The sequence below is a fragment of the Candida tropicalis genome (assembly GCF_000006335.3).
Source record: "Candida tropicalis MYA-3404 genomic scaffold supercont3.5, whole genome shotgun sequence".
NCBI lineage: Eukaryota > Fungi > Ascomycota > Pichiomycetes > Serinales > Debaryomycetaceae > Candida > Candida tropicalis.
In genome coordinates this window covers 725,673-737,249 of record NW_003020057.1, presented here as the reverse complement: position 1 = coordinate 737,249, position 11,577 = coordinate 725,673, and the positions used below count along the sequence as shown (strand labels likewise).

The 11,577-nt window shown below is 36.7% G+C and overlaps 3 protein-coding genes across 3 annotated transcripts; 2 read left to right on the top strand and 1 right to left on the bottom strand. All coding sequences in view use genetic code 12, as the record gives it.

Moving 5' to 3' along the window:
• Nucleotides 1-653: 653 nt before the first annotated feature.
• FLC1 (putative flavin adenine dinucleotide transporter) lies at nucleotides 654-2,588 on the top strand (the record flags this gene model as incomplete). Its single annotated transcript, XM_002549683.1, has 1 exon — nucleotides 654-2,588. The coding sequence occupies one exon, from the start codon at nucleotides 654-656 to the stop codon at nucleotides 2,586-2,588; it is 1,935 nt and encodes a 644-aa protein (XP_002549729.1).
• Nucleotides 2,589-2,838: 250 nt separating this feature from the next.
• Nucleotides 2,839-4,086, bottom strand: CTRG_04025 (uncharacterized protein; the record flags this gene model as incomplete). Its single annotated transcript, XM_002549682.1, has 1 exon — nucleotides 2,839-4,086. One exon carries the CDS (start codon nucleotides 4,084-4,086, stop codon nucleotides 2,839-2,841), a length of 1,248 nt encoding a protein of 415 aa, XP_002549728.1.
• A 294-nt stretch (nucleotides 4,087-4,380) lies between these two features.
• BMS1 (GTPase) lies at nucleotides 4,381-7,974 on the top strand (the record flags this gene model as incomplete). Its single annotated transcript, XM_002549681.1, has 1 exon — nucleotides 4,381-7,974. One exon carries the CDS (start codon nucleotides 4,381-4,383, stop codon nucleotides 7,972-7,974), a length of 3,594 nt encoding a protein of 1,197 aa, XP_002549727.1.
• Nucleotides 7,975-11,577: the final 3,603 nt, after the last annotated feature.

Below are 11,577 nucleotides of genomic sequence, written 5' to 3'. Positions count from 1 at the left end.
AATAATAATAATACTGCTATAAATATCTATAGTCATGTGTAATAAAAATAGAAACTAATTAAGGAGTGTCGTGTGCAAAAGGTAAATCAAGAAATAAAAAAAAAAAAGAAATTCTATTTTCTTTTTTTTTCTTCGGTGCTTTTTGTTCCCTCAGCCAATGGGACACGTACGCACCCATACACCCATACTGATACACACACATGGTTATAGTAGGGGGAATTGCCTACATCATAGAAAATCTCACATTTGTCAAACAGGAATCAAATAATCAAAGGAAAAAAAAAAAAAAAAAATTTCGTTCCTCTAATAATTTCAAATTTTCACGATCTTTATAATTATTTATTATTATTATTATTGCTAGTAGTAGTTTTATTATTTTGTTGTTCCAACCCCAGCACCCTTGATCTAAGCTAGAATTACCATCATCACCACTACCGCCACCACTATCACCATACACTCACTATTTCCAGTACCAGAATAACGTTACAGGGAACACATCGTGATCCTTCAGAATTAAACAGAAGAAACAGAATCTATTTATTATAAATAAACAAACTTCATTGGACTGGTTTACTACGTCGACCTTGTATTATTATTATTATTATCATCACTACTACTACTACTACTACTATAACAGTCACTAGCTATTCACAATGTTGCCAGCCACATTACTTTCGCTTTTCACCATTCTATTATCGGGATTGATAACTACAGCAGAAGCGAGAAGAAAACTTTCGGCCACATCCTTAGTCACTTGTATGGATAATTCCCAGATCTCGCCAAGTTATTTCAACGTCACATTCAATCCCGACGATAGATCATTGAAATACTCACTTGATTTAACTACAGACATTAGTGCTTATGTCATTGGTCATATTCAAGTTTATGCATATGGTTTCCTTATCATTGAGAAGGATGTCGATATGTGCTCTTTAGGTTGGAAACAATTCTGTCCTATTTACCCTGGTACAATGCAGGTTGAATCCATTCAATATATCAGTTCTGAGTACACCAACCAGATTCCAGGAATTGCCTACCAGGTCCCTGATATTGACGCCGTCGTAAAGGTTATTGTCAAAGATAGAGACTCTGGGGAACAATTGTCGTGTATTCAATCCTCCTTCTCCAACGGTAAAACAATCAGTCAAACGGGGGTTAAATGGGCCACCGCTTGTATAGCTGGTTTGGGATTGTTGGTGGCAGCTATGTTGTCTACCTTTGGTAATTCCAATGCTGCATCTCACATCTCAGCTAACTCAATGTCACTTTTCCTTTATTTTCAAAGTGTCGTCGTTGTTTCCATGCAAGCTGTTGAAAGAGTTCCTCCAATTGCCAGTTCCTGGTCCGAAAATTTAGCATGGTCAATGGGATTGATTCGTATTCAGTTTATGCAAGATATTTTCAGATGGTACGTTCAGCTGACAGGTGGTACTCCAACAACTTACTTCATTTCTAGTACTAAACAAATATTGGTGCAGAGACACAAGAGATCATTGGACTATATTTCTGGACTTGCTAAAAGAACATTAGATTACAGTTTGCGTTCGAATCAAAACTTGATTGTTTTGAGAGGGATCAAAAGAATTGGGTACAATTCTCATATCGAACCAACATCCATCGTTGCAACTGGGTACACTTGGTTTGCATTAATTGGATACTTGATGGTTGTCTTGCTCGTATTGATCAAATCAATAGTGATACTTTTGACACGTTTCAAGAAAATAAATCCTCGAAGCTTCAATGTCTTCCGTGGCCATTTCCACAATGTCATCAAGGGTTCAGTATTAAGATACGTCGCCATTGGTTCAACACAATTGGTGATTTTTTCATTATGGGAATTTACACAAGTTGATTCCCCAGCACTTGTTGTTTTGGCTGTGTTGTTTATTATATTATTACTTGGGGTTTTGGTATGGTCATATATAAATGTCTTGAAGATTGGTAGAGAATCAGCCAAGAAGTTTAACAATCCTGCTGCTTTGTTGTTTGGTGATAACAAGATTTTAGACAGATATGGTTTCTGTTATACCATGTTCCACGCGGACAAATACTGGTTTGGTGTCGTCCTCACGTCATATAATGTATTCAAGGGAATATTCATTGCATTTTGTCAAGGTAACAATGGTATAGGAGGTAAAGTTTCTGTTATTCCAATATTTGTGGCCGATTTGGCATATACGACTTTCTTGATTTACACCGGTCCATACTTAAACAAGCCTACCAATATTGTTAGTTATTTGATTGCGATAGTGAACTGTATCAACAGTTTCCTTTTCATGTTTTTCAGTGATCTTTTTGGCCAACCAGCTGCTGTTGGTTCTATCATGGGTTGGGTGTTTTTCATTTTGAATGCAGCATTTAGTTTGGTTTTATTGATTTTAGTTTTAGTATTTATCGGATTGTCGTTGACATCCAAGAATCCAGATGCCCGATTTGCTCCAGTTAAGGATGATAGAACTTCTTTCCAAAGAAAATCATCCGTCAAACAAAAACTGGACAAGCTTGTTGATGGTGAATTAGCTGATTTGGGTATTGCCGCACAAGATCATTCAGCAGATTGGGAAAAGGTATTAAAAGATTGGACATAGGTATGCAGTTTTATTAGTGAATAACAAGCAATATAAGTATATGGATTTCCTTTTCTGTCGCAGGATGGACGCTTTTGAGAGCAATGGATAATATATAGCCACCATAGACATCTGAGTGCAACGGAATTTCCAACCATGGAATCTATTTCTGTTTTTCATCATGTATTGTGTCAAGCAAACATATAGAGTTTAAATCCCGTTACTGAGATTAAGTAAAAATATCCACTATAAATATATGAAAATCGGTTAATTAATCTTCAATGTTACTCCAGAAGCCTTCTATCTGAGTCAAGATTTTATTTGAAATTTTCCTGTCAATGGTTGCAAGCCACAAATTGACTTTTTGTTCCCACTTAATTCCTTGAAGGAAATCTTCATCGTGTTCAATATTAGGATTCTCTCTTTCACTTGCTTTGTTGTACAGTCTAATCAACAGATTGAAGTCAATTGGAGAAATGAGTTTATTCAACAAGTCTGCAGATAAAGCTATTGCCCTACTTATTAAGTGTAAATCGGCTTCACGGTATATGTAGTTTTCATTCACTTCAATTTTTGTTGCCCACGAGTCTCTGAACATGTCAGGGGTTTCACTAGTTGAAAACCTCAAGTTCAAAGGAGTCAGGGTCGTTAAATACGGGATAGTTTGAATAATGCCGGGATTCACAACGTTGTGCAACTTGTTTTCAAACCATTGTGTGGTAGAATCCTCGGCTATGAGAGGTGATATGGGTCGTGATAAATTTGGATCACATTCAATCCTGATTTGTTGAATTACAAAATCCAGGGAGGTGAATTGATGAAAGATCTGTCGTTTAAGATCCATCGGAAGAATACATTCAAATAACCCTCCCACAAACGTATGGGGCATGAAAAAATCAATCTTGCGTTTGGCATACTTCTTTCGTCTTGCCATTTTATAACAAACCAAATTCCTAGACTCCCATTCTAGCGAAGACTGTGGATCCTTTGACATCAAATCTTTATGATGATAATACTTGTTTTTGCCAGTATATTCAAGCCATCTACCGTTCGTGAATTTCTCAAGTTGAATATCAAGTTTCTTCCGGAACAATCTAGACATTTTTTTACCCTTATACATGATAAATCCAAATACTCCAACAAAAAACTCGTCATTCTCCTCGTCATTATCTTGTTCTTCGGGATCCCCAATAACATCGCTTGCTGGTAGAGTAAGCATTTCTCCCAATTTAGGTTTGAGCATGCAAAATGGTTTATCCCAATCAATATTCCCACTAGAGTCAGTTCTTATAACTTTTTGATAGTCTACCTGTCCATGGTTACAGTGGGAGATGGTAATGAAATGCATTGATACTGGTAATGTATAACCAGATATCTTGTATTGCCGTGTTATCTTGAATCCAGTAAAAGGAAAAAATGGTGTCTGTTGCTTGGGATTGCAAATTTTATGGTCTTGGTTGTATAGTAATTTGGAAAAAATAGATGACATCATACATAGTAGGAGGAATATTAGTATCATTTGAAAGGTATCAAGCTATAGGTCTCTTTGAACATATCAAATGACTGGAGAAACACGAAAAATAAAGAAAAGGTTGCGAATTGTCTTGTTGATATTTCGCACATCTGCACGTGACTCCTATGTTTTTTTTTTTTCATTTTGTTTTGTGAATTCATAGCGAAAGTTGAGATGAGGTAACGAGGGAAAAAAGTAGGAAAAAAAAAATAAGAAAAACTAAGAAAAGTAAAGTAAGGGAAGAAACTTGTATCAGAAACCATCTACTTCAGTACCACTTCTTGCATTGTCAACTACACGATGGATCAACAACAGCAAAGTAACAAAGCTCATAGAGGTGGATCAAAGAAGGTTGGAGCAAAGAAAAAGTTGCATAATGATGGACAGAACAAGAAGGCGTTTGCTGTTTCTGCTCCAAGAAAATTGGAACGTATGGCAAGACGATCTCACGATGTGAATGAAAAGAAATTGCATGTTCCGATGGTCGATAGAACACCTGACGATGACCCACCACCTATTATTGTTGCGGTGGTTGGGCCTCCTGGTACAGGTAAATCTACTTTGATCAAGTCATTGATTCGAAGATTAACTAAAACCACATTATCGGAAATCAATGGACCAGTCACTGTAGTCAGTGGTAAGAGGAGAAGATTAACTTTTATTGAAGTTAACAACGACTTGAACTCCATGATTGATATTGCCAAGGTGGCAGATTTGGTTTTGTTGTTAATCGACGGTAATTATGGTTTGGAGATGGAAACTATGGAATTCTTGAATATTGCTCAACACCACGGTATGCCAAGAGTATTGGGTGTTGCTACACATTTGGATTTGTTCAAATCACAACTGACTTTAAGAACTAGTAAGAAAAGGTTAAAGCATAGATTTTGGACAGAAGTTTACCAGGGGGCTAAATTGTTTTACTTATCAGGGGTCATCAATGGTCGTTATCCGGATAGAGAGATTTTAAACTTGTCGAGATTCATTTCTGTGATGAAATTCAGACCTTTGAAATGGAGAAATGAACATCCATACTTATTGGGTGATAGAATTACTGACTTGACTCATCCTCAATTAATTGCAGAAAATCCTAAATGTGACCGTAAGGTAGCAGTATATGGTTATCTTCATGGTACACCATTACCATCAGAAAATGCTCACGTACATATAGCCGGTGTTGGTGATTATTATGCTAGTTCTGTTGAAAAATTACCTGATCCTTGTCCAACACCATACTTTGAGCAACGTTTAGAAGAAATTGAAAGAGAAAAGTTGAAAAATGCGAGTGAGTCAGGAAGTGAAGTTGCCAAAACTACTAGACGTAGAAAGAGATTGGAAGACAAGCAAAAGATTATTTATGCACCAATGTCAAATGTTGGAGGTGTTTTGGTCGATAAGGATGCCGTGTATATTGACATCGGTAAAGAGAGTTTTAAGAATTCAGGAGATTCAAATGAGATTCAAGGTGAAGGTGAAAAACTTGTCACTGACTTGCAGGAAGTTACTAAAACTATGGCTGAAAGATTAGAAGAGGATTCAGGATTACAATTGTTCTCCAATTCTAAAGTATTAAATGAGGTGGAAGAATATGAATCTGATGATGATGAGGAGGACGATGAAGATGACAACGAAGAGGTTGTTGACACAGGTCGTTCCACTTTGAGAAAAGCTAGAGTTTATGGAAAGTCTATTGCTGAAGATGATGAATTCGATGGTGTTGTTTCAGGGGACGAAGATAATGATGATTTATCAAGTGATGACGATGATGCTAACCTGCGTGTTCCACGAACTGTCGAGGTAGATTTTGGAGCCAATAACAAATATCGTGAGAATGAATTAGAATATGAAGAAGACTCCAGTTTATCATCGGACGAAGATTACTATAAGTCTGCAGCTACCAAATTAAAAGGGTCGGTGCAAAGAAGATGGAATATTAACAAGTTGTTATATTTGAATACTTTAGATCCATTAGATGTTTTAAAGAAGTGGAGAAATGAAGAAACTGATGATGAGGAAGAGGAAGATATTCGAAAAGTTGACGACGAAGATGACACTTTCTTCACTAAAAAGAAGACTCTTAATTACCACGAAGATTTGGATCTTTCCAAGCCTAGTTTCCCTTCGCTTGAAGTCTTGAAGGCTAAATTCGATAAGAATAATGATAGTTCAAGTGATGATGAATATGAAAATGGGTATAAACTTTTAAAGGCTCGTTTGTTGACTGCACCAGATTTGAACTCTCTGAATGATGTGGAGGGAGATGAAAACAACGGTGGCAATAACGGAGATGACGATGACGAAGAATTGTACGGTGATTTTGAAGATTTGGAAGCCGGTGATAATGATGGTGACGAAGAGAGTGAAAAACCACAAACCAAATCCGATTCTGAGGATGAAGATGATTTTGCTGACTTTGAAGCGGAAGAGCAGAAAGACAATGGTGTTGAAGATCCAAACGAAGAGTCTATGACTACTGAAGAGAAAAGACAGTTGAATGCCGCCAAGAAAGCAAAATTACAATTACAATTTGAAGAGGAAGAAGACCGAGAATTCGGAGCAGATGATCCTGAAGAAGAGGCAGAAACTTGGTACGAATTTCAGAAAAATAAAATGGCCAAGCAATTGGAAATCAACCGTGCAGAATATGAGGAAATGACTCCAGATTTGCGTATCAAAATTGAAGGTTATCGTGCTGGTTCATATGTAAAGATAGTATTTGAGAATATGCCATGTGAATTTATTGACAACTTCGATCCACTGTATCCACTTATTTTGGGTGGTTTGCTCAACACAGAATCCAGATTTGGAATCATGAATGCCAGAATAAGACGACACAGATGGCACAAGAAAATCTTAAAATCACAAGATCCATTGATTCTATCATTGGGATGGCGTCGTTTCCAAACATTGCCAATATATACAACTAGTGATTCTAGAACTAGAAACAGAATGTTGAAGTATACTCCTGAACATGCTTATTGTTTTGCTTCATTCTATGGGCCATTGGTTGCTCCTAACACAACATTCGTTGGATTTAACCTTGTTGACAATGGTTCTACAACAGGAGCTTTTAGAGTTGCAGCTACAGGTATTATTGAGGATTTGAATGCCAGCACTGAAATAGTCAAAAAGTTGAAATTGGTTGGGTATCCTTACAAGATTTTCCGAAACACTGCTTTTATCAAAGATATGTTTTCAAATTCATTGGAGGTTGCTAAATTCGAAGGTGCTCAGATCCGAACAGTGTCAGGTATCAGGGGTGAAATTAAGCGTGCATTGTCAAAACCTGATGGTTATTTCAGAGCTACCTTTGAAGATAAAATATTAATGTCAGATACTATCTTCTTAAAAACCTGGTATCCAGTGAAAGTCAAGAAGTTCTATAATCCTGTGACCTCGTTGTTAATTGAAAGACAATCTGAATGGAAAGGTATGAGACTTACTGGACAAGTTAGGGCTGAAGCAAATATTCCTACCCCATTGAATAATGATTCTCAATACAAGAAGATAGAAAGAGCCGAAAGAAGGTTTAATCCATTGAAAGTACCTAAATCAATTCAAGCTGAATTACCATTCAAGTCACAGATACATGCAATGAAGCCGCAAAAGAAGAAAACCTACATGAGTAAGCGTGCTGTTGTGTTAGGAGGTGAAGAAAAGAAAGCTAGAGACTTGATACAAAAGATCAACACTATCAGGAAAGAAAAGGATTCGAAGAGAAAAGCCAAGAAGGATGAGAAATTTAAAGAGAAGTTAAAGAAGATCGCCAAAGTTGAAGAGCTTCGAAAAGAGAAAGAACGTGAAAGAAAGAAGGAATTTTTCAGCAAGGAAGGAAAGAAAAGAAAGTTGGCATCTAGTGGAAGTCAAGCCTTTGGCAAAAAACAAAAAGTATAGAATAATATCGTGTATACTAGATTTCTTAATAAAAACAATATTTTTCATAGACTTCTATTTGGCTATATTGTTAGTTGCTGCCATCTAAAAGTAATAAAACCAAATATGGTCTACAGGCATATGACCGAAGATTTTTGTGGTCAACTAACGAAAGTGTGAATTCATAGTTTGATACAATATTAATGTGTTTCAGTATAAGACGCATCTCTATTAAAAGTCATTCAATCTAATCCAAATGAAGAGTTTTGAGAGAAAGTTGTTTATTTAAAAATCAAATGCATACATAGAATCTGAACATAATCTGGTGCCATTTAGCTTATATATCTTTTCATATCAAGAATATTGCACTAAAACTTCATTTCCTTGCATACTCTCGAGCTTCCTCATCAAATCTGGCTTGTCTTCACAAAAAACACTGGGGGTCAAATCTCAATTTGTACTAGTAGTTCAATGTGGCTAGAACTGGTCACTACATAGACTCTTTTGTGGTCTTTATTTGCGCTCCCTTTCAAGCAAGGGTCTATTCAACTTCAGAGGGTTCAAAATCGTTCTCCGTTCCATCTTGGTTACTGACCGTATTTCAGTTACGGTTTGCCCATTGAGTCACGTGTTGCTTGGTTTTGTGTCATTTCTAACTAAGCTTTTCTTTTGGTATGCCCCATACATTATTCTTTGGTATGCCCCATACATTATTCTTTGGTATGCCAACGTCTTGTTTGGTATGCTTCTTGGGGAGCTTTATGTTATGCTCGGGTGGAGTTTTATGTTATGCTCGGCTAAGTATTATCCTGTTATGCTCGGCCGAAATCAGTTTGTTATGCTCGGGTGAATATATTTTTGGTATACTCGGGTAAAACTAATTTGATATGCTCGGGTGAATATATTTTTGGTATGCTTGGTGGTCCCTATTTGTTATGCCTGGTGGTCCCTATTTGTTATGCTCGGGTGAGTTTATACTGTTATGCTCGGCCGAAACTAATTTGTTATGCTAAACTCAATTCTTTCTTGGTATGCCCAGTGAACCCTGTATGTTATGCTGGGCTGGGTCATATATGATATGCCCGGTGATTGTATCTAGAGTTTTGTGATTCACCGACCCTGAATGCGTCATCTTGTTGCAAGCTTTCCTAAAGTTCAATAATCAAGGGACTTGGGGTATGACCGGAACTATGTGTTGAAGGTCGGAAGTGCTTCGCATGAGGAGGAAGCCAATGTTTGGCAGACGTGTCCAGGTGATAGCCTGGTAGTTGCCAAATCATTGTAGGAGTACCGCTCCTCAATCTGACTGACCTGGCAGTCATATTTGTAGGATAAGATCATGAATTCAAGGTGTCCATTTCCCGTTAATTATCAATGTGTTACAGATTTATCCACAACTTAAATTGATGGTTATCTAGGTAATAGATTGGCCATAGTCAACAGGTAGACTAATAGATAGGATATCAGGATTAAAACGTGAAATAAAGACAAATATTCCACACATTTAACATAGCAGTGTTGTACTTTATTAGCTATATTTCAAGACTCACAACCTATAATACTAATGGAGTTGTCAGAACATGTGATAGCAACAGTTCTAGCAGCTACACATGCGGTATCAACGGCTCTGTGGTTAGTAGTAGACATAATAATTACCAAATCTATTTCTGTATAAGTTTACATGCAATACCATATGATGAAGCAGACGTATATACAGCTATCCATTATGTGATCCTAGTATATCGGCTGCCCTTTTGATAACACACGTTCTGCTATTCTACCAACACACATGCAACGTACAATGCCAGTGTTTCTTCATACATTATATCAAACTTTAATTCACTATATTGGTGGTAATGGCACAACTAACGTTCTTAAGAGCATCATACACCAAAATAGATCACTATCAGTGTCATCTCATGGTCTTTGCAAGTAACTTGGGTATTGTCATTGTTGGTGTCTATTCGACTATGAAATGTCGTTTGCACCCTTTGTCGCAAGTTGAATGCTGCGTGTCGCATCTATCATGTCGCGTATCTCGTGTTGCATCTATCATGTCGCATCAACCATGTCGCTGTTACCTACGACATGTGTACCCATGCGACACATATGACAGGCGACATTTTAAGGTTTATCCGACATCAGACATTTTTGACAGAAAAAAGTTTGACACTCCAATAATGTCGGAGCATACATTTTAGCTACCACGCGACATTGTGGAAAAGGAAAAGGAAAAGTAAAAGCGGAGATATCATAATGTCGCACGACAGTCGCTCTTTTTCCGTGTCGCAAAATTCTACAACTAATTGTACGTGTGGAAACTATTGCCAAACACAGCAAAGACATTTGTATAGGCATATGGAGACTGAATAAGACTTAGAATGCAGTTTTTAAAATATGAGAGGTATTACGTAGGATACTGGAACACTGCTGACCCGGAAGTGGGAAATTATCGGGTCATATTGTTGGAAAGGGTCTTACATGTAGATCACAAAGCCTGGCTTCCTTTTCAAGGTACAGCATATCATTAATGAAGAATATCATAAAAGCGCTGAACTACTGGAATAACAAAAAAAGAGTGGAGGCAGCTGCATAACAAAAAGACCTTTGTGTTCTTTCATATCAAACTCCTGGTATAGCAAAGTTATTTTTGTTATGCTGATTATTTCGATATGCTAGCTATTTCGATATGCTAGCTATTTCGATATGCTGATTATTTGATATGCTGATTATTTGATATGTTGTTTATTTGATATGCTGATTATTTGATATGTTGTTTATTTGTTATGTCATTGGTTTGTTATGCTGATTATTTGTTATGTTGACTAGTTTGATATGGAGCTTTTATGTTATGTCATTAGTTTGTTATACTGACTATTTTGTTATGTCATTTGTTTGATATGTGTCTTATTTGTTATGTATATTATTTGATATGACATTTATTTGTTATGCTATTTATTTGATATGTCATTTGTTTGTCATGCTCTATATTTGTTATGCTGTGTGTTTGTTATGCCCGATATTTGGTATGCTGATTTATTTGATATGGCATTTATTTGTTATGCTCGATATTTGTTATGCTTGTTGTTCATTTTTTTTGTTACACTGCGAAACACTTTGATATGCACTAGTAAATTTATTTGTTATCCAACTAGTTGACGTGTTTTGTGGTATGTTGGTTCTATTTATGGTATGATCGTATCTCACACTGTTTCTATACTCTATTCCTCACATCAGTTCGTGTTATATGAACGTAATTTACATGTACACTAACTTGAAATCCAAACTGATGGGAAATTTTGATGGTGTTTTGCTGCAAATTTATACAGAAAATGCACAACAAATAGAACACACACATATCTAGTAACTACAATGTAACACGTAGCAAAATTAACTCACACTAAGCTCAGCGTATACGTTTCCATTATCATTTCACGTTGTTTCCAGGCATCTGTGATCCTGTACTGTTTGCCGTAGACAACTCGGTGGCGCTACCAAAACACAAATCCACCACTTTGCACGACCACCGCGGAATTTCCTTTAAATGAACTAATTACAGATTAGCACCTGGTAACAGTTGTTGGTGGACAAAAGCAGACACAATGGACGTGTGTGTCTCTATTA